The sequence below is a fragment of the Dictyostelium purpureum genome, assembly GCF_000190715.1.
Source record: "Dictyostelium purpureum unplaced genomic scaffold DICPUscaffold_51, whole genome shotgun sequence".
NCBI classification, from domain to species: Eukaryota; Evosea; class Eumycetozoa; order Dictyosteliales; family Dictyosteliaceae; genus Dictyostelium; species Dictyostelium purpureum.
Genome location: NW_003519388.1, coordinates 86,799 through 113,822, shown reverse-complemented (window position 1 = coordinate 113,822; position 27,024 = coordinate 86,799). Strand labels below are relative to the sequence as shown.

General features: G+C 24.6%; 14 protein-coding genes across 14 annotated transcripts; 9 read left to right on the top strand and 5 right to left on the bottom strand.

Moving 5' to 3' along the window:
• Window positions 1-378: 378 nt before the first annotated feature.
• DICPUDRAFT_149620 (uncharacterized protein) lies at window positions 379-1,895 on the top strand (the record flags this gene model as incomplete). The annotated part of the gene is made up of 4 exons (XM_003285681.1): window positions 379-528; window positions 632-1,244; window positions 1,313-1,427; window positions 1,496-1,895. The coding sequence occupies 4 exons, from the start codon at window positions 379-381 to the stop codon at window positions 1,893-1,895; spliced, it is 1,278 nt and encodes a 425-aa protein (XP_003285729.1).
• A 349-nt stretch (window positions 1,896-2,244) lies between these two features.
• On the top strand, window positions 2,245-3,580 carry DICPUDRAFT_149619 (uncharacterized protein; the record flags this gene model as incomplete). The annotated part of the gene is made up of 2 exons (XM_003285680.1): window positions 2,245-2,397; window positions 2,459-3,580. The coding sequence occupies 2 exons, from the start codon at window positions 2,245-2,247 to the stop codon at window positions 3,578-3,580; spliced, it is 1,275 nt and encodes a 424-aa protein (XP_003285728.1).
• A 212-nt stretch (window positions 3,581-3,792) lies between these two features.
• Window positions 3,793-4,248, top strand: DICPUDRAFT_76648 (uncharacterized protein; the record flags this gene model as incomplete). Its single annotated transcript, XM_003285679.1, has 1 exon — window positions 3,793-4,248. The coding sequence occupies one exon, from the start codon at window positions 3,793-3,795 to the stop codon at window positions 4,246-4,248; it is 456 nt and encodes a 151-aa protein (XP_003285727.1).
• Window positions 4,249-5,488: 1,240 nt separating this feature from the next.
• DICPUDRAFT_97144 (uncharacterized protein) lies at window positions 5,489-7,995 on the bottom strand. The gene has a single exon (XM_003285654.1). The coding sequence runs from the start codon at window positions 7,883-7,885 to the stop codon at window positions 5,567-5,569; it is 2,319 nt and encodes a 772-aa protein (XP_003285702.1). The 5' UTR covers window positions 7,886-7,995; the 3' UTR covers window positions 5,489-5,566.
• Window positions 7,996-8,149: 154 nt separating this feature from the next.
• Window positions 8,150-8,839, top strand: DICPUDRAFT_53766 (uncharacterized protein; the record flags this gene model as incomplete). Its single annotated transcript, XM_003285678.1, has 1 exon — window positions 8,150-8,839. One exon carries the CDS (start codon window positions 8,150-8,152, stop codon window positions 8,792-8,794), a length of 645 nt encoding a protein of 214 aa, XP_003285726.1. The 3' UTR covers window positions 8,795-8,839.
• A 239-nt stretch (window positions 8,840-9,078) lies between these two features.
• Window positions 9,079-9,883, top strand: DICPUDRAFT_149615 (uncharacterized protein; the record flags this gene model as incomplete). The annotated part of the gene is made up of 2 exons (XM_003285677.1): window positions 9,079-9,363; window positions 9,452-9,883. 2 exons carry the CDS (start codon window positions 9,079-9,081, stop codon window positions 9,881-9,883), a joined length of 717 nt encoding a protein of 238 aa, XP_003285725.1.
• A 1,441-nt stretch (window positions 9,884-11,324) lies between these two features.
• DICPUDRAFT_149614 (uncharacterized protein) lies at window positions 11,325-13,227 on the top strand (the record flags this gene model as incomplete). The annotated part of the gene is made up of 3 exons (XM_003285676.1): window positions 11,325-12,511; window positions 12,587-12,767; window positions 13,219-13,227. The coding sequence occupies 3 exons, from the start codon at window positions 11,325-11,327 to the stop codon at window positions 13,225-13,227; spliced, it is 1,377 nt and encodes a 458-aa protein (XP_003285724.1).
• A 118-nt stretch (window positions 13,228-13,345) lies between these two features.
• On the top strand, window positions 13,346-14,475 carry DICPUDRAFT_149613 (uncharacterized protein; the record flags this gene model as incomplete). The annotated part of the gene is made up of 3 exons (XM_003285675.1): window positions 13,346-13,592; window positions 13,690-13,783; window positions 13,857-14,475. 3 exons carry the CDS (start codon window positions 13,346-13,348, stop codon window positions 14,473-14,475), a joined length of 960 nt encoding a protein of 319 aa, XP_003285723.1.
• Window positions 14,476-14,581: 106 nt separating this feature from the next.
• Window positions 14,582-15,731, bottom strand: DICPUDRAFT_76642 (uncharacterized protein; the record flags this gene model as incomplete). Its single annotated transcript, XM_003285653.1, has 4 exons — window positions 14,582-15,010; window positions 15,108-15,207; window positions 15,272-15,365; window positions 15,446-15,731. The coding sequence occupies 4 exons, from the start codon at window positions 15,729-15,731 to the stop codon at window positions 14,582-14,584; spliced, it is 909 nt and encodes a 302-aa protein (XP_003285701.1).
• Window positions 15,732-16,659: 928 nt separating this feature from the next.
• DICPUDRAFT_76641 (uncharacterized protein) lies at window positions 16,660-18,273 on the top strand (the record flags this gene model as incomplete). Its single annotated transcript, XM_003285674.1, has 3 exons — window positions 16,660-17,197; window positions 17,399-17,599; window positions 17,657-18,273. The coding sequence occupies 3 exons, from the start codon at window positions 16,660-16,662 to the stop codon at window positions 18,271-18,273; spliced, it is 1,356 nt and encodes a 451-aa protein (XP_003285722.1).
• A 194-nt stretch (window positions 18,274-18,467) lies between these two features.
• DICPUDRAFT_149610 (uncharacterized protein) lies at window positions 18,468-20,084 on the top strand (the record flags this gene model as incomplete). The annotated part of the gene is made up of 1 exon (XM_003285673.1): window positions 18,468-20,084. One exon carries the CDS (start codon window positions 18,468-18,470, stop codon window positions 20,082-20,084), a length of 1,617 nt encoding a protein of 538 aa, XP_003285721.1.
• Window positions 20,085-20,329: 245 nt separating this feature from the next.
• On the bottom strand, window positions 20,330-20,844 carry DICPUDRAFT_76639 (uncharacterized protein; the record flags this gene model as incomplete). The annotated part of the gene is made up of 2 exons (XM_003285652.1): window positions 20,330-20,492; window positions 20,558-20,844. The coding sequence occupies 2 exons, from the start codon at window positions 20,842-20,844 to the stop codon at window positions 20,330-20,332; spliced, it is 450 nt and encodes a 149-aa protein (XP_003285700.1).
• A 299-nt stretch (window positions 20,845-21,143) lies between these two features.
• DICPUDRAFT_46283 (uncharacterized protein) lies at window positions 21,144-24,215 on the bottom strand (the record flags this gene model as incomplete). The annotated part of the gene is made up of 7 exons (XM_003285651.1): window positions 21,144-22,778; window positions 22,863-22,917; window positions 22,989-23,098; window positions 23,169-23,180; window positions 23,270-23,514; window positions 23,584-23,716; window positions 23,786-24,215. The coding sequence occupies 7 exons, from the start codon at window positions 24,213-24,215 to the stop codon at window positions 21,205-21,207; spliced, it is 2,559 nt and encodes an 852-aa protein (XP_003285699.1). The 3' UTR covers window positions 21,144-21,204.
• A 258-nt stretch (window positions 24,216-24,473) lies between these two features.
• Window positions 24,474-26,732, bottom strand: DICPUDRAFT_94001 (uncharacterized protein). The gene is made up of 3 exons (XM_003285650.1): window positions 25,528-26,732; window positions 25,007-25,459; window positions 24,474-24,940 (listed from the first exon to the last, which is right to left on the bottom strand). Exons 1-3 carry the CDS (start codon window positions 26,440-26,442, stop codon window positions 24,635-24,637), a joined length of 1,674 nt encoding a protein of 557 aa, XP_003285698.1. The 5' UTR covers window positions 26,443-26,732; the 3' UTR covers window positions 24,474-24,634.
• Between the last annotated feature and the right edge of the window lie 292 nt (window positions 26,733-27,024).

The window sequence follows — 27,024 nt, the reverse complement described above, 5'->3', positions numbered from 1 at the left end:
TAATATTAAATTTTATAATATAATTTAACTTTATTTTTATACAATGATTACCATTTTAATGTATATTATTATTAAATATAATATTTTATACCATAATATTAAATTAATATGTGTTTGATTATTGCGATCAATTCAACAAAAACATAATTTTCTTTAAAAGCAAAAAAAAAAAAAAATTAAAAAAATAAAAAAAAAAAAAAAAAATTTTTGTTTATTTGAAAATTATTTTTGTTTGGTTTGAAAATATCTTAAAATATTTTAAAATTATTTTTTTTTTTTTTTGATTTTAATTTTTTTATTTTTTTTATTTTTTTTTATGATTTATTTTTTCTTTTTTTCTTTTATTTCATTATAATTTTTTTAGAAAAAGAAAAAACAATGAAATTTATTTCAAGTTTATTTGTAGTTTTATTATTTGCTAGTGTTGCACTTTCAACAGACTATCAATTCGCTACTTGCGTTTTTGGTCCTTTTAACGAATTTCCAGGTAGTAAAGACCTCAATGGTGGTATTCAAATCTTTAAAAAGGTAAGTTGTTAGAGTTTAATAAATAATTATTTATTTTTGTTGGTTTATAACTTTTAGGATTAATAATAATAATAATATATTTTTTATTATTAAATAATTTTAGGGTGATGATGATATTCAATTCCTTTTTGAGTTTGATGGTGTTAATGGAGATGGTAATTATGCAGCTCAAATTTTAACATATGGTTTACATACATCAACAAGTCCAGATTTAGGCGAAGTTTACAATCCAGATAAGTCCGAAGCTGGTTGTCCAACAACTACTACCTATCGTCTTGGTGATCTTGGTGATATCGAATTTGTTAATGGAAAAATCTCTAACCCATTAGTTCAATACAAAAAACCATCAATTTCTGATGATATTAATTCAATTATTGGTAGATCTATTGCTATTTACTCTGGTTCATATGACTGTAATGATGCAGCTAAATCAGTTGGCCAAATCATTAACTATTGCACTGTTGGTGTTGGTAATCTTACTTTTGTTAGTGATGAGTTTAATACTGATGTTGATCCAAAAGTTGATACTAATTCTGCTAGATCATACAGCAAACTTGACGAATTAGAACCAAATGGTGTAGTCTATGGTCTTGCTAAAGTTTTCAATACTTCAATTATTCAAGATGAAGTCGAAGGTAAGGTTTTCTTCAAAACTCTTAACTCTAGTTTTATTCAAGTTTCATCCCAAATCGTTGGTTTATCTTATCAAGCTCATGGTAATTATTTTATAAACAATTAAGAAAAAAAAAAGAAAAAAAATATTAATTATTTTTATATTAAATAGGTTTCCACATTCATGAATTTGGTGAAAGATCAGATCTTACCGGTTATGCTGTTGGTGGTCATTGGAGATCAGAAGGACAAGTCCATGCTTTACCAGAAAACGAAACAAGACACAAGTAAGTAAATTTATTTTTAAAAAAAAACAAAATATAAAAAATTAATTGTTTTAATATTTTATAAATAGTGGTGATATGGGTAACTTCTGTGCTTTTAGTGATGATATGAACCTTGGTTATTATAAAATTGTCACCGATTATATCAGAGTTTCAGATTTAATTGGTAGAGGTATGGCTGTACACAATAGTACCGATATGGGTAACGCCAATGTTGGTGGTCCACGTTGTGCACAAGGTGTCATTGCCCTTATTAATCCAAAAGGTGGTGATGCTGTTCAACTTCCATCTGAAGATTGGGTCTATGACGTTATTTGTCCACATGGTGCCTACAAAGGTGGTGCTTCAAGCTATTCAGGTTCAGATGTTCCAACCGATAGTTCATCCAACGAACCATCATCTGCTTCAACCATTTCTTCAATCATTGGTTTAGTTATTGCTTCAATTATTTCAACTATCATTTTCTTTTAATTAATTAAAAATCAATCACAACAATTGAAATATTCGAAAAAATAACTATCAATATCGAATAGATCAACTCAATAAAAAACCTATTTATTTATTTATTTATTTATTTAAAAAAAACATTTTTTTTTTCTCACAAATTTGTAAATTGTATTTCTGTTAAAAAAATTGTAAATAATTCTCAACGAAAAACTATTTTATAATCGCATATTTTTCAAAAAAAAAAAAAAATTCAAACAATTCCCAAAATATCTATTTTTTTTTTTTTTTTTTTGATTGATATGACTGTTTTTTTTAAAATAATTTTTTTTTTTTTTTTTTCATATTTTTATTTCCATCCATAAAGAAAAAAAGAATGAGATTTATTTCATTATTAATTGTATTCTTTTTATTAAAATCAGCTATTGTTTTAGCTGATTATCAATATGCCATTTGCAATATTGTTCCAGTCGATAAAACAGCTAAAACAATCAGTGGTTCTATCCAAATTTATAAAGAATCTGAATCCGTTAGTAATCCACATATGCTTAATTTATTTATAAAATAGTACTAATATTTTTTTAATTTAGACTTCTTTGACTTTCGATTATGATATTAAAGCAGAAAATGGTCTCGAAGATGGTAATTATGGTAACAATATTCAATCCTATGGCTATCCATCAACAAACTTAGGTGGTGTATTTAACCCAGGAAATGCTGCAGGACCCTGTCCAGAATCTGAAGACCCAATTGTTGGTAGTTTGAATGATATTTCACTTAATAATGGTATTTATATTGCTTCAAAATATTATCAAACACCTCTTTTAAGTGGTGAAAATTCAATTATTGGTAGAGCTATTTCTTTCTATGACTCTTCAATCTGTAAAGAAGCACCACAACCAACCTTAGGTGCTTTAGCAACATCAAACCTAGGTGCTTTAGCAGAACCAACCCTTATCGCTACTTGTGTCATTGGTTTCGGAAATGATACCACAAAACCAGACGAATTAACCGGTTCAAATACTGCCTCTTCCCCAGAATTAAACTTAAATGCTATTTCTGTTTTAACAGCAGCTCCAAATACCGATGCCACTATTACTGGTCAAGTTACTTTTGTAAATGTAGAAGGTGGTGTTCAAATCTCTTCAAAACTTAATGGCTTAAGCAAAGAGGCCCATGGTTTCCATATTCATTCTTTTGGACAACTCTCAGATAATGGTTCTGCTCTTGGTGGTCATTGGGCAACTACTGGTCAAACCCATTCATTACCATCAACTCTTCAAAATAGTGCTACTCGTCATTATGGTGATTTAGGTAATATCTGTGCTTTTGATTCAGAATTCAAAAATGCATATTACAACTTTACCACCAACTATATTAGTATCAACGGTGTTTATGGTCGTGGTTTTGCTATTCACGCCACACGTGATTTAGGTGACTCTAATGTCGGTGGTGCTCGTGTTGCTCAAGGTGTTATTGCAATTGCTAACCCAGATGTCACTCTTAATCTCAATACCCCACCAACCACAGATTTTACATTTGATAATATTTGTGCTAATGGTGCCTTTGATGGTCAAACAAAGAACTCCACCTCAAGTGGCTCAGAAAGTGCCAGTGGTTCAGAAAGTGATAGCGAAAATGGCTCATCAAAAATAATTTCATCATTATTTGTTTTAGGTTTATTCTCATCATTATTTGTTTTATTATTATAAATAAATAAATCTTTTTTTTTTCGATTTTCTATTTCTCTTTAAAGAAACATTTATTTCTTTTAAAATTTATTCATTTATATTTGATTTATTTCCTATAAAAATTTTTATTTTTTTTTTTTATTTTTTAAATTTTAAAATTTTTTTTTTTTTAAATTTTATAAATATTTGGGTGTTCTCACAATTAAATATTTATTTTTATATTTACTTTTACAATGGATGGTTTAAATTTTAAAAATCAAACCAATTTCAAAAGTGGAACGGGTAGAAATATAGTGGTAGAGTCATCATCATTGGATAAAGCAAGGGTTATATTATCAAACAGTGAAACTAATCAAAAATCACCAAATAGTAAATCTAAAAGAACCAGAGACTTTGAAGAAGAAAGCGAAAATAATAATAATATAAATAATATTAATAATAATCATAATAATCATAATAATACGACTGAAGCACAAGAAAATAAATTAAATAAAATTAACAATAAAGAAAAAACAGGTTTTAAAACAGCATCAAATCACTCAATTATCATAAGTAAACATGCTTTAAATAAATACCACCAAGAAATAAATAATGATTTTGAAAAAGATATAGATTTATCACAATATCAAGCCGACATTCAACTTTTAGAACAACCTTTAAATGCTTCAGAAAAATTAAATAATAAATAAAATATAGTTTAAATAATCATTGGGTATATACTATAGTTTTTTCTATTTTTTTTTTTCACTAAAACATGTTCATGCAATATAGTAATTAATATTTAATTAAGAATTTTTTTAGGGTTAAAAAGACAAGCAACCAACAGATTAGTTGAAAGGTTTAAAATCTTCATGTGGGTATATTGCAGTAAAAATAATTTTTCTTGGTTAATATTAACAAAAATTATATTATTTTTAAACCTAGGTATATAGGCTTAGTCGGATACTTTAGCATTTATAAATAAAATAAAATAAAATAAAATATTTTTAAATTTCAAATAAAACGCAATAAATATGTAAATTATATAATAATAATTCAATTTCTATTTTTTATTTGATTTTCATAAAAAAAAAATTTTAGAAAAAAAAAATAAGGAAGAAAGATTTTATAATTAATTTAAATAAGAAAGAAAAAAATATTAGAAAAAAAAAAGATTTTATAATTTTTAAAGTTAATAAAATGGTATTAATACCATTATTTTATTTATTTATTTTTTTATTTTTTTTTTATTTTTTTTTTTATACTATTAGCCACTATTTGTAAAGAGTGTTTCCAGCTCTACCACGTGGAGGTTAGTATATTAGAGCCGAGAGGGCCTAATTATAGTACCACCACGCAGTACTATAATTTACCACTCCCCTAGTGATTAATTATTAGCACCACCACGCAGTACTAATAACCAACCACCACATTGAAAGTTTGGTAAATCTCAAAATACAGATACCAAGCGGGCCCTACCTGATACCTATACCATCAAAATACCAAACTATATTTGATACCTTGAATCTTCCATAAAACTTGAATCTTCTTGAATGTGTGATATTCTTGATGTATAATCATTATGATTATAAATTTTATTGAATTTTTTTTTCTTTAAATACCTTTTATTTTTTTTAATAATTAAAAAAAAAAATTAATTTAATTGTTTTTTATAATTTTTTATTTTTCAAATAAATTAAACACATCTCCTTTTAAATATATCATTTATATAATTTTATTATTTTATTATAATTCATTTTATAAAATATTTTTTAAAAGGATAAAAGTATGCATTTCGATGTTCATTATATAATAATGAATTGGTGTGTATCATGGCAGCCAAAATACGCATGAATTGTAAACATACATTAAAAAAAAATTAAAAATTAAAAAATAAAAAATTTTATTAAAAAAAAATAAACAAAAAATAAATAAAATAAATAAAAATTTATATAATAATAACATTGTAAAATATTACTATATTTTATTTTACTATGCTATAGTTTTATTGTTATATATCTTTTTTATTTATTCTATTTTATATACATGAATTAAACAGTCACTTGAACATGATATTAGAGTATTTGAAATTTTGTTCCAACGTAAACCTTCAATTGAACCTAGATGAGTACGTTTTGAATATATTTTTTTACCTAAAATTGAATCCCATACAAATATCCAGCCATTTTGTGTTGCACATACTACTAAAGGATTTCTATTTTCATTAATTACCAATGATAGATAAGTTACTGTATGCCACTCTCCGATATCATTTGTATTTAATATTAAAATTTCTTTCCAATCATCTGTATTCCAAATTCTAACAGTTTGATCATCTGCACAAGTTGCTAAAATATTAAAAGCATTGCCAACATCATTGTGTTTAACGATTGCTTGCCAATCTACACAAGTTACAGCTGTTGTATGACCTGTCAAGGTTTTTACCTTTTCACCTGTAACTCTATTCCAAATGATTGTAGTTTGATCTTCTGAACAGGTTGCAACTATATTATTGTTTGTTGGATGGAAAGTAAGTGACCAAATTTCTGCAAATTTATTAATTGAACCAAATCTTAAATCTTGAGGACCAGTTGAAGGTTGATGTGCTAGGCAACTCCATTCTAAAACAAACTCTTCTCTATTTGTATTTTTATTTATTATTCTTTTAAATATATTTAAATGACCACCTGTAGTACCTACTGCAACAATTGATTTATTTGACGAGGTTGAAGACTCTTTGATATTGTTATTGGTGTTTTCTTTTTCCCATTGGATACATGTAATACTATCTTGAAGAGATGATATTAGGCTTGGGTTTAAAGGTTCTCCTTCGCTATCATTTGTATTAATTGGTTTTAATAAGTTCCAATGCATTAGCGAGCCATCCATCAAGCCGATTAAAATTGATTCATCACCGCCACCCCATGATAACGATCTAATTGGTATACCAAAGCAATACTCTTTTAATGGCTTGTCTGGGTGTGATTCATTAGACTCCCATATCATAATGTTACCCAAGAAATCTCCACAAGCAACTAGACTACCATCCTCATTTGAATCGATACCGCAGCATGTGATTTGATGGTAAAGCAATGTATAGTTTTCGATATCATTTTCATTTACTTCTTCGATTAATTTAATATCTTCACCAGTACTTGATTGCTTTAAATAAATTGAATGAATACCAGATTCGTCAAATACCCATAGTCTTCTACCTGGAATGGACCATTTCAAGGAATAAACTACGCCATAATTATTCGATTTCCATTTTGATACTAATTTTTCGTTGGATGTTGAGTATAATAACAAATCACTATTACTACATGGTACTAATAACATATCTTGATAAAAGAGCAAATCTCTCATAAGGCCAGAGCCTTCACATTGAATTGATTTAACGTGTTTCATTTGTTTATCTTGAAAATCCAGTACTTCTATGGTTCTATTTCTTGACAGTGCTATGGTTTTATTTCCATCACCATTATAGTATTCTTGATTCTTAACTAAAAGTATACATTCTGAACCCCTAACTTCTTTTAATTCGTTAACAATTTCACCTGTTGTGCAATCGAATTTATAGATATTGATTATTTTATCCCCAATCTTTAAAGTTCTTGATTCTTGAAAGCCTTCTTTTCCTACATCTTGTTGAATTGCAATGAAATGATTTGAATCAACCATTTCACCAAAAAACAATAATTTATTTGAAAATTCATTTTCTAATTTAATTTTAATTGAACCTTTTTGTTGAATACTGCTATCGTTGTAGCTGTTTAAATATTCGCTAAAGTCTAATTGTAAGATACTAATATTACAGTTACCATGTTCATTTGAAACTGCTAATCTGACTATTGGGAATGATTCATAAGACTCATCAATTGAAATGTGCATAATTTTATTTGATGATGAAATTTCTTTTTCAAATGCTGGTATTTGGTACTTTAATACTTGATTCCATTCTGAATCCCAAATTCCAATTTCGCCACTATATGATGAACTAATATGAAAATAATTATTAAACCAATAAGTGATATTATCGCTATTATTAATATGGCTTGGTGGTATTGGCTTAACCCTTATTAAGCATGTTATTACATCTGAATGTAATTGCTTATAAATATTTGGTGATGGTAATCTCTTTTTTGACCTGATATCCCAATGAACTATTCCACCCCCGATTGGCACAGTTAATATATAGCTTTTATCTAATGGCTCTTTTTCAAGTATTGAATCATGTACTATATTTGCTCTTAAATCTTGACTTGTTTTAAAGCTAAATGGTAAGCATGATATATATCTTGATGACCCAACACCAAATGTTTTAGTAATTTCTAAACAGTTATCCATGATTATTTTATTATTTTATTGATATTTTATATAACTAGCTATATTTTGTAAATGAACTAAATTATTATTATTATTGTTATATTTATATATTTTATTTAAAAAGTTTAGACTATATAACCATGCTGAGTCAATTTTAAATATAATGATTCACTTGTGTCATTTTTTATTTTTATTTTTTATTTTTTTTTTTGAAAATTAAAAAAATAAAATTTTTTTTTTTTTTTAATATTTTTTATTTTAATTTTTTTTTTTTAAATTACAAAAATGAATAGTTTATTAAGATATAAATCAATAAAAAGACCCATAAGATTAATAATTTTCGATTTAGATGGTACATTAACTGTACCCGTTATGGATTTTAAAAAATTAAAACAGGATTTAGGATTCCCCACAGGACAAGATGTATTAGAAGTAATTAAAGGATTAAATGTCGAAGAAAAAACCAGAGCCAATAAAATTATACACGAATTCGAATTAGAAGCAAGAAACAATTTAATTATACAAGAGAATACTGAAAAATTATTATTGTTTTTAGAATCAAACAATATTCCAAAAGCAATTCATTCAAGAAATAGTTTAGAAAATATTAAATACTTTATTGATAAGGTTAATTTTAACTTTCATCATTTTGTTGGCAGAGAAATTGAGCCACCCAAACCAATGGCAAATGGATCATTAGAAATTTTAAGAGTTTTAAATCAATCATATCAAGATAATCCCATTACACCCAACCAAGTAATTTTCGTTGGTGATTCTGTGGATGACATTAAAACCTCAAAAAATTTAGGTGCCCTTGCATGTTTATTAAAAAATGAATATAACAAGCATCACTCCCATTTAGCTGATATAGAAATTGATAATTTAATTGAACTTCAAGATATTATTTCTCATTTTAACGATTTAAATTAAACTAAAATAAATAAAATAAATATCTATTTCTTTTCTTTTTAAACTATTAATAATTTAATTTTTAATATATTTATTTATATATTTTGTACATTCCTGTTTTTATTTTAGTAGTTATTCAAATATATATATATTCCCCCCAATTTATTAAAAAAAAATTTTAATTTTATTAATTTATTTTTGAATTTTTTTTTTTTTTAATTTTTATTAATATATTTTTTATTTTCAAATCATATCTTTTGCAAATTTAATACTAATTATAATAATAGAATTAAATAAATTTAGAAATGAAATCTATTAAATATCTCACACAGCATGAAGCAATTGTAATGGATCAATTATTAATGGGTGATAAATATAAATTTCCAACTGAATCACTCATGGAATTAGCAGGTCTTAGTGTTGCATCAATCATTCAAAAAGTATATCCAAATATTTCAAAAAAAGTATTAACTATTTGTGGTCCTGGTAATAATGGTGGTGATGGTTTGGTAGCAAGTAGACATTTAGTTCAATTTGGTTATGATGTAGAAATATTTTATCCAAAGAAAACCGACAAGAAATTATATCATGTAAATAATAAATAATATTAAATAATAATATTAATAAAAATAATAATAATATTAATAAAAATAATAATAATTTTTAAATTACATGTAGGATTTAGTTTGTCAATGTAAACATGAAGATATTAAATTTTTAGGAGAATTACCAGATAATTCATTATTATCAAAAGAATATGGATTAATAGTAGATTCAATTTTTGGTTATAGCTTCAAAGGTGATATTAGAGCTCCATTCGACAAAATTATTGAACAACTTTCTAAAACAGATGTCCCAATAGCAAGTGTAGATATGCCTAGTGGCTGGGATGTTGAAGCAGGTAATATTAAAAACCTCTTCACACCTGCTTTATTAATTTCTTTAGCCGCTCCAAAAAAAGGTGCTGAATCTTTCGAGGGTATCCATTATCTTGGTGGTCGTTTTCTTCCAAAAGAGTTTTTAAGAGAAACTAATCTAACAATACCAAAATACAATGGATGTGACCAATTTGTTAATATTTCAAAAAATAACAACAATAATAAAAACTGACTACCAAAACCAAAATTATAAATCTTTAATATGTAAGGGAAAATAAACTTTCTTGCCCAAAATCAAGGCATGAATTTCAGAAAAAAAAAAAAAAAAAAAAAAAAAAAGAGTTAAATTTCTTTTATTTTTAGTCCATCAAAATAATTTTTTTTTTTTTGTAAATTTAAAATAACATATCAAATATCACGGTCGTCGTTCTTCGTTCATGTTTTTAAAAAAAAAAATTTGTAAAAAATTATATATATCTAAATAACATGATATGTTGTATTTTATTATTTTCACATAATGGTTTTTTTCATTTTTAAAAAGATTTATATTTTATATCTGTTTTCTCATTGGCCAAACCAATATTTATATTCCTTAATCTAAGAACCTTTAATGACACGAACACAGAATTGATTTAAAATAAAATCTTTTTTGGATTGATAATTATTATTTGAGCAGTTTGAGAGAGCATTTAAAACAAAACCTATAGAAATAAAGAACGAATAAAGCGTTGAAAAAAAAAAAATGGCTTTGATTGATCAAAATAATTAATAAATTTAAAAAAAAAAAAAATAACGTATATCTAAAATAAAAAAAATTTCTAATTAATTAGTTTGGTTCGTACGAACGAAAAGGGGTTTTTCTTCATTTTGAAGGATAAAAAATTAAATAAAAAAAATAAAATTTAAAAAAAAAAATAATTAAAGATATTTTTTCTTTTTTGGATCATGAATATGAGAAATTAATATCTCAAAGATTGAGAACACCAATAGAAAAAAGTATAGGGTTTATTTCCAAAATTTTTTTATATTGGAAATATTGGACAAAGCTATAGTAAAAATCAATCAAAAAAAAAAAAATTAAAAAAAAAATTAAAAAAAAATTTTAAAAAAAAAAAAAAAAAAAAAAATTAAAAAATATTTTTGATTGGTTAAAATCCAGACAATAGGTTATTTTATAGATATTTTTTTAAGGTAAAAAAAAAAAATGGTTTCTTTGAAAGAAAACAGTTCGAACGAGCAGAGGTCTTTAAAAACACAAATTCTTTATCATAAAAAAAAATTTAACAACAGTTTGTGAAATTTTTCATAAATCAAGAAAAAAAAAAAAAAAAAAAAAAAACCCCCATGCACCCTTTTTTTGATTTTATTTTACATTATAAAAAAAAAAAAACAACTATACTCGTACTACTCGCACTCTCATAGTTGAACCGTAGTTACATAGGTGTACAAAATCATATGATTTATTTTTAATTTTTTTTTATATTTTTTTTTTATTTATTGTTTTTTTTTTATTTTTTAATTTTTAATTTTTAATTTTTAATTTTTTTTTTTTTTTTTTAGTATAAATAGAAATAATTTTTTTTTTTTTATTTATAATTTTTTTTTTGTAAAATAGTAATATTATAATAATAATTATATCTTTTATAATTATTTTGTAAAATACCTCATTAAAAATGAGATTATTAATTTTTGTAGTTGTACTTTTAAATATCATAAACTATGTTTATGGTTTAACTTTAGCCCAACTCACCACCCAAATCAATGCTAGAGGTGGTAAAGTCATCCCACAAGCTGATGGTCCAAACTTTAACAATGCCCGTTTCGGTTATAACTATCGTTATAACAGAATCCCAACTGTTATTATCCAACCATCTGACACTGCATCAGTTCAATTAGTTTTAGAATATGCCCAAACCAATAACCTCAAAGTTTCAATCAAATCTGGTGGTCACTCAAGTATTTCTGAAGGTGTTATGGACAATCGTGTCACCATCGATCTTTCACAAATGAAACAAATTTCATACGATAATGTCACTAGAATTATTACCACCCAATCAGGTAACAAATGGGTCGAATTTTATGACTACACCATCAATCAACATGGTGTTGCTACTCCAGGTGGTTCATGTCCATCAGTTTCAATTGGTGGTTTAACTTTAGGTGGTGGTGCCAATGATCTTTCAACTCTTTATGGTCTTGCTACCGATAATGTCGTTGAAATGGAAGTCGTCCTTGCTAATCGTACCATTGTTACTGCATCTGAAACTGAAAACTCTGATCTCTTTTGGGCTCTTAGAGGTGGTGGTCATGGTGGTTTTGGTGTTGTTACCCAATTCAAATTCAAAGCTTATCAAGTTCAACCAGTTTACTACTCTGCTTGGATCACATGGGCCTGGAGCGATTTCGAAGCTGTCTTAACCTATGTTAACCAATTCTCACAATTCATGCCAAATAGTGTTAATCTTTACTTTACTGCTTGGAGATCAAAGGATGCTGCTACTCCATCAGTTGCTTTATCATGTTTCTACAATGGTAACAAAGATGATGCTGAACAATTCTGTGGTAGATTCCGTTCAATCCCAAATGTTGTTACCCCACCTGAATTCCAAGTCACCAACACTTCATACTATAACACCGTTAAAGGTGGTACTGATCCAAAAGCCCGTCAATCATACACCAAAGGTGGTTTCTTAACTGATATTACCAAACAAACTGTTCGTCGTATTAAAACCGCTATGGAATCTTCACCATTAACTCCATATTCATACAACACTGCCAGACTTAACTTATACTGGCAAGGTGGTGCTATGTTAGAAAAATCAAGAGGTTATAACGCTTATCCACACAGATCATACCCATGGTAAGTTTTTATTTAATTTTTTTTATTATAAATAACAAATATTAATTAATAATTATTATTATTTTATTATTTTAGGAATGCTGTTTGGTTAACATCATTCGTTGGTTCTGAATTTGATGAAATGTACAACAAATGGATCACTAAAACTTACCGTCAAATGAACACTTTCTCACAAGGTGTTTACCAAAATTACCCAGATGATACTCTTGAAAACTGGGCTGATGAATACTACATGGAAAATTACCCATTACTCAAAGTTATTAAAAGCCCGTTTCGAGCCCACACAACTTTTTTTTCCCCCCCCCCAATCCCTCCCCGGTTCCTTCGACGGTTTTTTTAAAAAGGTAATAAAAAAATAAAAATATCAATTTTAAATAAAAAATTTTGGGGGATATAAAATTTTAATAATAAAATTTTTTTTATTATAAACCGGAATCCAAAAAATAAAATTTTACCCTTTAAAAAAAAAAAAAAAAATTTTAAATATTTCCAACTTTTTTCCAACTAATTTTAATCTCGTTTTTTTTTTTTTTAACTTTTTTTATTAATTATAAATAATATAAATGTTCAATTTTCAAAAGATTTAAATTTTGGCAGATTTTTTTTTTTTTTTTTCCCCAAAAAAGAAAAAAAAATTTTTGCAAGCCCCTAACCCCTTAACCCATTAACTTTTTTTTTTTATTTTTTTTTTTTTTTTAAAATAAAAGGGGGGATAAACCGTTTTTTTTTTTTTTTTTTTTTTTTTTTTTTTTTAATTTCAATTTAATTTATAAATTTTTTTTTTTTTTAATAAACATATAATAATAAATAGAAACACAAAGAGATACAAATAAAATGTTAGGCTTAGGAAAATTAAATTTAATTCCAGGAGAAAGAAAAAAGGAGGAATTTAATGAAGAAACAAGAGTAGAGTTACAAAAAAAACTTGATGAGGTGGTTGCAATTTTAAAAAGTGAAATTTCTTCATATTATTTATATAAAGATATTTCAGCAAGAGTTAAAACTGTAGAGTCTGCAAATAGAAAATTAATTACAAGAAAAATAGACAGTTGGAGAGAATTATCCGATTATTGTGGTGCTGGTATGTATAAAATATATTATTAAAAAGTTCTTTTAAAATTATTAGTTTTTTTATTTTGATAAATTAATTATAATTTTTTTTTTTTTTTTTTTTTTAGCAATCATCATACACCCACTTAAAACTACAGAAGAGGTAATGGAGATTTTAAGAAATCTACATAAAACAAATGAGAAATGCAAAAACTTTAAAATGTAATAATAATAAAATCTATTCTTATCTTTGTAGATAATACTAATTATTTTTATTTTAAAAAAAAACCAATAGTGTTCAAGAGGAAATCAAAGGTCCAAAAGATTCATCACAGTTTGCATATAGGGCAATACATTGCGATGCTCTATATGGTGATTGCAAAATTGAAATCCAAGTTAGAACCTGTTACCAAGACATATGGAACTGTATCAGCCATCAAGCTTATGAATTACAACGTCTAAAAGGTTATGATCAAGCTCACAGTTTACCAAGAGAGTTACACCAAATATCATCACTCTTGGAAATATCAGAAGAAATCTGTTCATCTACCATTAGACAACACGGAAAAGAAGTACCAGATGTAGGCGACACCATTGATGATACTGATGAACTTAAATTACTTATTGCAAAAAAACTAAAATACAATGGACCAATAAACGATTGGGAATTTAATGTAGCATATGAGGCTTTAAAATCAAAAAACAAAATCAAAACTGAAGAAGTAGAAAGAGAATGGAAAGAATTTGCCTCAAAATTAAAAGGAAATGATCACAATAACCTCATTTTTAAATTTTCAGAATATATTATTTTGGGTCAAAGCTTTGATCCAAACTCCCCATCAAACACCAAGTTGATTGTTGATGTCTTAAATAGATTTGAAAAAGTCTTAAACATCAGATCATTATTGGGATAAAACAAATAACTATAAAGTTAAATCAATGCAATAAATAAATTAAAAAAAAAAATTTTATAATTTGGGATATTTCTATTTTTATTTTATTAATTATTTTTATTTTATTCTATACTCTAAAAAAGTGATTTGTTTTAAATTTTAAAACGCTTTCAAACTTGTTTAGCACATCATTTATTATTTTTGGATTTGATATTGTGTTAGGGTCATAGGTTTCGCCAATCATAATAAACTGAGAAAATTTGAAAATTAAATTATTATTATTAGTTTCGTGTAGTTTATTGGTAAATTCTTTCCACAATCTTTCGACTTCTTCTGTTTTGATTTCATTTTTTGCTTTTAAAGCTTCGTAAGCTACATTAAATTCCCAATCGTTTATTGGTCCGTTGTATTTTAGTTTTTTTGCAATAAGTAATTTAAGTTCATCAGTATCATCAATGGTGTCGCCTACATCTGGTACTTCTTTTCCGTGTTGTCTAATGGTAGATGAACAGATTTCTTCTGATATTTCCAGAGTGATGATATTTGGTGTAACTCTCTTGGTATACATGGGCTTGGTCATAACCTTTTAGACGTTGTAATTCATATGCTTGGTGACTGATACAGTTCCATATGTCTTGATAACAGGTTCTAACTTGGATTTCAATTTTGCAATCACCATATAAAGCATCGCAATGTAATGCTCTATAGGCAAATTGTGATGAATCTTTTGGACCTTTGATCTCTTCCTTAACTCTTTTGTTATAAAAATAAACAGGTTAAATATTTAAAAAAAATTATATAAACCAATAATACTTACATTTTAAAGTTTTTGCATTTATTATTTGTTTTATGTAGATTTCTTAAAATCTCCATTACCTCTTCTGTAGTTTTAAGTGGGTGTATGATGATTGCTAGAAAAAAAATAAAATAAAGAAATATTAAAAATTAAAATTAATAAAATAAAATTAACTTTATATATTTTTATACCTACCCGCTCCACAATAATCTGACAATTCTCTCCAGTTATCTATTTTTCTTGAAATTAATTTTCTGTTTAAAGACTCTACAGTTTTAACTCTTGCTGAAATATCTTTATATAAATAATATGAAGAAATTTCACTTTTTAAAATTGCAACCACCTCATCAAGTTTTTTTTGTAACTCTACTCTTGTTTCTTCATTAAATTCATCTTTGTGATTGTTGGATAAATGCAGTGAGTTTTTAATATCTAAACCATCTATTGATTTTTTAATTGATTTACCAATATTTTCTAGCATGTTTAAAAAACTAAACTATTTTGAAAATAAACCCTTTTTTAAATTATAATGACACAATAAAATAAAATGATAAAAAAAAATAATGATAAATAAAAATGAAATAAATTTAAATACAAATTTTATCAAACCTTTTTTCTTTTGCTTTTTTTACAATATTTAAAAATAATAGTAGTTTGAATTAGTATACAATAGTATATATACTTTTATGAATTGATTTATAGATTTTTTTATTAAAATAAAAAAAAAATTAAAAAAATGGTAGGGTGTGGCATTTGTGGGTGTATTTTAAATATAAAAAACAAATAAAATTATTATAATTTAGTAGCATAGTTTTATGACAAATATATGATTTAATAAATAAAACAAATTTTTATTTTAGTGGTGTTATGAAAATTTTAAATCAAACTTTTAATTGATTGGATATTTATAAATATGATTGTTTTTGATTATATCATATTAATAATTATTATTTTTATTTTTATTTTTATTTTATTTTTATTTTTATTTTTATTAATAGTTTTTATATGATCAAAACTATTATCACTCAATTGAATTATGAAATTTTCACATATATTTTCAAAATAATAGCCCAATGTATGAGTTTTGATTTAATTAACAAAACTTTTATTTTTATTTATTACAAAAATATTCTTTTTTAGATTATAAATAATTTTTTATCATTTTTTAAAAAAATTAAATTCTCATATAAAGAAATAATAAATTATCTTTTTTTTTAAAAAAAATATTTTTTCTTTAAAATGTGGGTTAAAAACAAAAATAAACTAAATTAATAAATTAAAATTAATATATTTTAAAAGGAAGTAAAAAAAAGGATTATAACCCATATTTAACCTTTTTACCCACACCATAAAAATGTTTTTAAATTTTGTATTTTTATTTTTTTTAATTTTTAAACATTATAAATAAAATGAAAATGTTTTACTATCCAGTTTTTTTAATATTTATGTTTATAAATATTATAAATAGTTATACTATTATAATAGATTTTTCATCTAATATAAACTATACCGGTTTTAATTGTGGTGATATCAAAGTACCATGCACATCTTTTTATGATGCAGGCAAAAAATCATTCGATTTAAATATTGAAAATGAAAAAATTTTAAATATTTTTATTTTAAATAAAAATAACCAAGATTGGATATTGACAAAAGGATCTTCAATAACTTTTGGAGAAATAAATAGTCATTTTACAAATATAACTTTTCAAATAGTTGATGAAAAGTTAAACTATAATAACAAATCAACATTAGTAGTAGATGGTTATGATACCCTGGGTAGTTTTTTAACCCATAATAGAAACGATTTTAATCCAGATTTTGGCAAATACATTATAATAAACAATTTTAAGTTCATAAACTGGTATTATGAAAATGGAATTATTTCAAATATTTACAACATTTCATCAAATAAATTTTCAAATAGAAGTTTTATCTTTAATAAATGTGTATTCGATAATATAAAAAAAATACTTTACATAGATGAAGAGTTCAATTTAAACATGTATATAAATTTGTATTATTTCAATAGTTGTATTATAAAAAATTATATTTTAAAAGATAAAAATCAAATTATGTATGTCTTTGAAAACCCAATTATAAACCTCTTCAATTCCAAATCTTTTTTTTTTAATACTATTTTTTCAGATATAACCCAATATAAAGGCTCAATTATACAAATGAAAGGTGATTCATTTTTATCAATGAAATCATGTGTTTTACATGACAATTATTTTAGAAATAGTTTTATAGAGTTTTATGGTGTCAGTGTCAATATAGAAATATTAAATACAACTTTATATTCAAATTTCAACTTTAATATTTTTATTTCTATAAAGAGAAGCGAAAGTTATTCAGTTAATATAAAAAATTTAAAATTTTTTAGAAATTTTTTTTATTATGAAGAGGATCTAACAATGAATATTGATTCATTTGAAACAGAAAAAGTTTTTTTTTTGGAGTTTTTCTCATCTGATCAAAAAAATAATACTCTTCAAATTAGTGACTGCTACTTGAATAATAATTTTTATGGTGATAAACAAGGCTTTTTATTAACGGACACTACAAATAGTGTTGTATTAAAAAATGTATATTTAGGAAAAGATTTTAGTACCGGGATTGAGGCATTAAATCCAAAAGAAATTATATTAGAAAATTGTAATATACAATCAAATATATCAATTGAATCAAAAAATACAAAATTAACTTTAATTGGGTCAAATTTATTTTCAAACATTCCTAAATTAATTAATAGTAGTGAAGTTGTAAAAGAAGGAGATAATGATAGGAATATAAAAATTCAAAAAGAAAAAAATAATATTAAAAAAAAAAATTTAAATATAATTTTAATATCTTGTTTATTACCGATTGGTGTTATCTTACTGGCCATTTCAATAATATTAAAACTAAAGTTGCATATTTCTAAGGTAAATAGTAGTATAGAAGGAAACCGAGATGAAAAGGCACAACCTGAAAATGAAGGAAAAGAGTTAGAAAATTTCAATTATTATAATAATAATTAAATTAAAATTAATAAAAAAACAAAAAATATATTTTTAATATATTTATAAACTTTTTAGATTAAAATTAATACTTTTAAAAGTAGTGGTTATATGGGGGTAAATTAAAAACATTTAAGAAAATTTTATAAACTGTTTTAAAAAAATTAATATATTTAAAAAAAATATCATTAGACATTTAATATTCATTTTAAAAAATGAAAATTTTGGATGTAATAGTTTTTTTAAATATTTTCTTTATTTATTTTTCAAATAGTTATCATTTAGTTATTGATTTAAATTTAAAAAAAAACTCAAATAATTCGTTATGTGGTGATTTTGATTTTTTATTAAAAAAAGAAATAAACCCTCCATGTAATAGTTTTTATGATATTGGGGAAAGAGCAAGAAACCTTGAAATATCATATGAAAAAGAGTATACATCAACTTTATTTATATGGATTATAAATAGATATAATTTATCGGAAATAGTGGTTGAAAATAATGATGAAAGTAAAATAGGTATTATAAATAACTATTGTAAAGTTTATTTTCAAGTAATAGATACAGAATACACTGTAATGGAAAATACTAAAGTAGTATTTAAACCAGCTGTTGATAATATTAATTTCATGGTAACAAATGAAACCATAGGTTATTATAAATGTAATGAAATATTCATAAAAATGGACAACTTTGTGTTAGAAAATTGGCATTCAAGTTTTATTAATACAGTTTACCAAGAGTTTAATAGTGGATTTATAAGAAACTTAATATTTGAAAAAGGTTTCTTTTTAAATTCAGTATTATACAGCAACTCATGGCTGAAGGACATTCCATTAGCAAGAAAATTTATTGAATTTGATGAATGTATCTTTACTGGCTACACTGATACGATATTATTTGTTTATATTATAAATATAAAAATAAACAATTGTTTATTTTTAAATTCAAACACACAAAATTTTTTTATAATTTATGACAACTCAAAACTTATTCTTAATAATAGTACTTTCAATAATAACACATTTATTCAAATTGCAGAGTTTAGAAATAACAATGCCGAGGTAATATTTAACAACACTATAATTAGTAATAATAGCTTTCAATTTATCATAGATATTTTTTTAAGTAATATGTTTTCAACATTTAACAACTTACATGTAAAAATTTTAAATACAAGAGTATCAAATAATATTATAAATGATAAATTTCATCCATTGGGACCAGTTAATTTTAAAGAAAACAATGCAATTATATATTTAAACTGCTATCGATTAGGTGATGATTTGAAATACATTAATTTTGAAGACGACAATACAAGTATTGTAATTTCAAATTCTATTTTTTCATATAATTTTCCAGAAAAAAATCATATCACAGGTTTATTATACACAGACTCCAAAATGGAAATTAAGATAGATAATTCATATATTGGAAGTGAATTTTCAAATGGTCTAATATCTCCTAATGCAAAAAAAGTTATAATTAAAAACTCTCAAATATATTCAAAAAACCCTATTATAGGTTCCAATATTAATGTTTATTTAAAGAATAGCTCAATTGAAAATTTAAAGGGTAATGGGGATTTTATATTTAATAAAACAAAACCTGTTTCTAGTATAGTCGAAGAGGATGACGGTATAAAAAGCTTTAGAAAAAATGAAGAAAGAAAAAAAATAATAATTATACCTTTGGTTTTGTTTTTTTCAATACTTTTAATATCCTTTATTACAGTTTATTTAATATATCGTAAAAAAGAGGCAGATAAAAGAAAAACTAAAAATGAAAATCGAACTCTATCACCTGATGATGAGGCAACTGGTGAAAGTTAAAATTTAATAAAGAATATAAAAAACTATAATCAACATTCATTCGTTTTATTTATTTTTATAAAATTATATGTACATGCAAAAAAAATAAAAAAATAGATTGTTATTATTATTATTGTTATTATTATTATTATTATTATTATTATTATTATTATTATTATTATTATTATTATTATTATTATTATTATTATTATTATTATTATTATTATTATTATTTATTATTTATTTATTATTATTACTTATTATTATTATTTAGGTTGTTGGGGAGGATGTTGTATCATTGGATTAGGTTTCATTGGATTGGATTTTATTTTTGGTGTTGCTACCATATTTTTAGGGTTGTTTGGATCTGGGTGCACATTCCAAAGTGTTGCACTTAAATTTGGAGCTTCTACAAACGGAAATGTAAATCTATATAAAACATAAAAATATTAATAACCTTTAAGTTTATTTGTATGCATGTGAAATAATATTACTCTCCAATTTTTTCGATTAAGCCAGTTTTACCAACATATAAATTTAATAAATCTATGTAAATATTTGAATATCCTCCTTTTAATCTTAAAATATCACCTGGTTGTACCTGTTCACCAATAACATCCCAAAGTGTCATATTTATAGCTGCTGATGAATCTGCTACCAATACTTGAAAAATTGTGCCTTCTTTTTTTTTTGTTGGTAATCCTTTGTCTAATACTATAAATACACAATTTATATTCTTTGTATAGGGTTTAATTTCGTTAACCTTTATAAATGTACTCATTCTTTTATTGATCTAAATTTATTATTTCTTCTAATCTTTTAATTGATTATTGATTATTGATTATTGATTATTGATTATTGATTATTGATTATTGGTTATTGACTATTGATTATTGATTATTATTGATTTTTGATTTTTGATTTTTGGTTTGGTTATTATTATTTATTAATTATTAATTATTAATTATTAATTATTAATTATTTTTACAAAATTTAAATTAAAAAAATGAAAAAAAATGAAAAAAAAAAAAATTAAAAATAAAAAAAAAATTAAAAAAAAAAATATAAAAAAAAAAAATTAATTAATGAATAAAAGGAAAAGGTTTATTTAAACTAAATGATTCTAATTATAAAATTTAATTTAATGATTCTTGATCCAATTTAATAAATCAGAGTTGAATGAATTAAACCAAATTGTATTGTTTTGAATTTTTTCTAAATCGTTTTTAATTGAACGATCGGCCATTGGTACTGGATGTTCTTTGAAAAAGTTTTCAACTTCTTTGTATTGTTCATCACTCATTTTTGATGTGAGTGAGAATGAAATCATATATGGGAATAAACCACTTTCACCAAAGATTTCATTGATTTTGGCAAAGTTTTCTGTTAAATATTTCCAAACGACTGGTTTATAAGTATTTGGTACTCTCCAAAGGGCATATGAATCTTGACTTCTGACATCTTTTGAAATTGAGAATTCAAGGGCTTTTCTAACTAAAGCTTCATTTGGTGAGAATGGAATAACGACGAGCAAAGCTAATTTTTCGGCGATATCAGTAGTTTTACGGTAGAGATCGATGATTTTTTGTTGTTCAGCTTCACCACCATTTTTGACATAGGTGAGTAAAACACAACTACGAATATTTGAATCTAAAGATGATTGATCTTTTTCATAGAGTTCAAATCTCTTTCTTGATTCTTCAACAATATCTTTATCACCCAAAGCACCTAACTTACCATTAATCTTGCCACGGAGTAAAGTGTCACTTGATGAATCGCTTGGTTTTGTATCAAAGCCAAGTTTTAATGAAGTTGGTTTTAAGAGGTCAATGAAAATCTTATTGAATTGAGTGTAGTAATCTTGATCAGAAATAAGGTCACTGATTTCGTTTAATGAAATCATAATGAAGTTCCAAACATCAGCTTCTTTTTCATTCTTGTAAGAGGTAACCAAATTCATAAAGACTGAAATTGGAGTGGCACCACTCTTGCAAAGGTTGTAGACATCAGATAAGAGACCCAAACGATCTGGAGCTGGTAATTGTAATGATAAAATTGTTGGTTCTAAACCTTTGATGATTTCTGGGGTATAAGCGATTCTAAAGTAACCAGTTTGACCATAGTTTGGTTTGATCCAACCATTTGGATTTGAATCTGGAATGGTAAAAGTATCTGATTTCTTAGTTAAAGTGAAATCGTATGATCCTTTGTCAGTTTGGAATTTAATGAAACAGTTCCAAATTGGGTCAGTTGGTTTTTCTTCACCTTGAACTCTGAATTTCTTTTGAGATAATTCATAGGTACCGTTTGATGTTTCTTTAATACTAACTACTGGATAACCTGGATATTTGGTGAAGTTATCAATAAAAGCTTTAACATCGACACCTGAAATTAAAGAGATTGATTCCCAAAGATCTTCTGTTTTGGTATTCATGTATGAATGCTTGTTTAAGTAATGAGTAAGACCTTTTCTGAATGAATCACCAAAACGTTTTTCTAACATTTGAATAACACATGAACCTTTGTTGTAACTAATAGTATCGAAAATTTCATTGATTTGTGATGATGAACGAACTGGTACCTCGATAGCATGGGAGCTTTCAAGGGCATCTAAATGAAGAGCTTCATTTCTATATGATTGTGAAAATTCTAACCAAACATTCCATTCTGGGAATAAATAATCTGTAACAAGGTAACCCATAAAAGTTGCAAAACCTAATGTAGGGATAATATAAAAAGAAAAACTAATTAATTAAAACTCATATTATTAATATTATTTAAATAATATTATAAACCCACCTTCATTTAACCATAATTGAGACCACCACTCCATTGTTACTAAATTACCAAACCACTATGATTAAAAAATAATATTAGTATTTGTAATGAATATGTGAAGAAAAAAAAAATAAAACGGATACCTACCTGATGAGCCAATTCATGGCCAATTACACCAACAATATCTTGCTTTGTAAGAAGAGTAGTCTTTTCAGAAGTTAATAAAATACTTTGACGATAAGTAATTAAACCCCAATCTATAAAAAATATAGATAAAAAAATTAATATATATATTTAAAAAAAATTTTAAAAAAAACATTAACTTACTTTCCATAGCACCTAAAAATTACAAGTAAATTTTAGAAATAAAAATTAAATATTATTAGTAATTTATTTATTTAAAAGTATCATAATAAAATATTTCTTACCCATTGCGAAATCTGGAATGGCAACATGATCACATTTTGATAATGGATATGGAATTTCAAAATAGTCAATAAAGAAATCCAAAGCTTTAACACCAACATCAAGAGCAAAATCAGCGGATTCTTTGATACCTTTAACTTTGTAGACACGTACTCTAATACCACCTTTAGTTTTGCCTTCGACATATTCCAAATCACCAATAATAAAAGCAACTAAATAGGTACTCATAATTGGTGTAGTATCGAAACTAAGATAAACAAAATCAATATTAATATTAATAAATAAAACCCTCATCAATTTTAAAGTTGATATTTACGTATAGGTTTTGGTGTTATCTCCATTTTCAACAATTGATGTCTCTGGCATATTTGAAATTGCAATATGTTCTTTTTGGCAGGTAATTTTAATGTTGAAAACAGCCTTAAGAGCTGGTTCATCAAAACATGGGACTAAGGTTTTATTTTAATTAATATTAGTTATTTGAATTATATATGCTGAAAAAAATAAATTATATTTACATGCACGTCTACAATCAGTAGCTTCGAATTGAGTGGTGGCGATATAACGTTCTTCACCATCGACAATATATTGTGAACGGTAGAAACCCTTTAATTTATCATTAAGAATACCAGTGAATTTAATTGAAAGTACAGCATTGGTAGTAACTGGTAATTCTTGATCAAAATTGAAAACAGCAACTTCCTCTTCTTTATTGAATTCGATTGATGATGGTTTTTGGCCAAGAATTTCAACGGATGCAATTTCGACTTCAATACTGTGAATTACAATGGACTTGGTTGGTTTGACAATGTTGAGGGTAATTTGCTCTTCACCACTAAAAACAAAATCTTTGAGATTTGGTTTTAAGTGAACATCATACTTGACTGGCTTTACATTATCTGGTAAAACCAATCTATCAGAGCTATCAACTAAATAACTTCTACACATTTTGTTGATTGTATAAATATATAAGATAAAATTTAAAAATAAAAAAAAATAACAAAAGCAATAAAAAAAAATTTTAATTTAAAAAAAAATTATTTTAAAAAAAAAAAAAATTTTAAAAAAAAAAAATATAATATAATTTAATTAAATTCACAATATTCGAAAGGGAAATGAATGATTTTTTTTTTATAAAAAAAGATAATGGGGATAAAGACTAAATTTATAAAAAAAATTAAAATGTGTGTGAAAAATGATAAATTTAGAGAAAAATAAGTTAAATAAATATTTATTTTGTAGTTTGGACTGTTTTTTTTAAAAATTGCGAAATAAAAATAATAAAATTATTATTATTTGAAAAATTTTGATTGCTAATTTGAAATATATACATAATTATATACAAAAAAAAAAAAAGTTTTTTTTTTTTAAATACTTTCTTTGACAGTTGTGGAAACCTTGGAAACCATGTCATAAATTGCTCCGCCAACCGAACCTGTGCCAATGGGTCTAAAGCCAACAGTTTTACTTTTTTTACCACTTGTAAGAGTTTCGTATAATTTATCACCATATTGATAAGTTAAGGAGTTAATTGGAAGGAAAACAATTGAATACTCTTCACTATCGATTAAAAGTTTATTAATTTGTAAATCTACATTTTTTACACCATTCTTTTCTTGAACCTCCTTTAAACATTTCTTTTTTTCTAATTTTTCGATGTATGGTTTTACAAACTAAAATAAATAAAAATTATTAATAAATATAACAACGAAAAAAAAAACATTAAAAATACCACTTACTTTTTCTGTTATCTCCTCTTTTGAAATATCAACAGATAAAACTTTTTCAGGCAATCTGGTTTGATTTGGTGAGTATTTTAATAACTCTTCAATTGGTGGTAATAAATGAGTAGATCTATTTGAATAACTGCCCTCTTTAACCAATTGGTCTACCAATGAAGAATCAAATGAAGTTGATGCACAAAATACTACCTCCTCGTGGCTACTCGTTAACTTTTGTTGCGGTGTTGTATTTGAGAAATCATTAACTGTAAATGTGGCTACATAAAATACTGTCGTAGTCATCGAAAAAACATATACTGGGAAATAAAATCTTGATGGTGAACTCCATTGAATATCTTTAAAATTTGCAGGTAAAAACCATCTTTCTTCTAACCATTTTCTTGCTTCATTGCTACACATTTCAGATGATTGATAAAATGGAATATAATATTGACCACAAATGGGTGAAACCTTTAAAAAAAAAAAGTAAAATATCGTCAATATAATTTTTAAAAATAAAATTTTAATTTAATAATTACATTTTTATCTTTGATTTCTACAAAATCTGAAAACTCTGAAAACAATTTTTCATCCAATAAAGAATCATTTGAATTATTTTTTTTATGGTCACCCTTTTTGCTTGATATATTACTTTTAACACTGCTATTACTATCACCAAGACTTAAATCATCAAACACATCACCATTATTTGCATAGTTGTCATCTGTGTCATTATAATTGTAATCGTTTAAAGTGACACTGTTGGAATAGCCAAGATTATTATTATAATAATTACTATTATGATTATTATTATTGTTATTAATACTGTTCATATCGTTATTTTTATTATTAAATGATGGTGTGGGTAATGGTTTATTTTTGTAATTACCATTACCATTGAAATGTGTTGTTGATGTTGAACTATTATTCTTGTTGCTGTTTGTATAAAAAGTTGATCCATTTTTATAACTATTATCATCATATGTATTATAATTTATTCCTTCCTCTTCAAATAAGTTTTTATTGATAAAATTTTGATTATTAAAATTATATGAGTTGCTATTATTACCATTGGTGTTACCACTATTATTTGTGTTTCTTGTTTTACTTTTGGTTTGTAATGGAACATAATCATTATTTGAATCATCTGTTATCTGTTTTTGGTTTTTATCATTTATATTATCCTGTTTATTTCTCATTGGTTTTAAACTATTTTGGTCATATTCATTATTGTGATTGCTTTTGGTTGATTTGGATTTATTTTTGTTTATTTGTTTATTTTCTTCATAATTATTTGTTTTGTGAATATTATCATATAAATCATCATCCACTGCATTATTTGTTTTTTTATTATTACTTGTTTTATTGTTGCTATTTGTTTGAGGGAAATTTATATTACCTTTCATTTGTGTGTACAGATTCTTTACAGGTGTAAAAAAGTTGTTTGAATCCATTTTTTTTTTTTTTTTTTTTTTTGCAAATTTTTTAATTTAAAAAAAAAAGTTAAAAATTTATTAAAAAATTTATTAAAAAATTGAGAAAAGGTTAAAACCTTATTAATAAAAAAAGTTTTTATGATACTATTATAAATTGATATAAAAATAGTTTTATTTCTTTTATGTGAATGTGAATATATAAGTGTAACTTTAATAATGTGTGAGAATTTTGAATAAATCGCTCAAACGAATAAACAATTTTAATTATTTATATCACATATAAGCTATATAATATATTAAAAAACAAAAATATTAAAAAATAAAAATAAAAATTTATAAAAAAAAATAAAAAAATAAAAATAGAAAATAAATAAATTTATAAAAAAAAAAATTTCTGTGTGTATGTGTGTATGTGTATGTGTGTTATTTTTTATTGAAAAATATTATATTAAGAAATAACTACAACAGTTGCTGTAACAAACAATAAAACAATATTTTATTTTATTTTTTTTTTTATTTTTTAAAATGTATGGATAGTTGATGTCGTTTAAATATAGATATATATGTAAATGGTATGTGAAAGTAAATAAAATAAATATA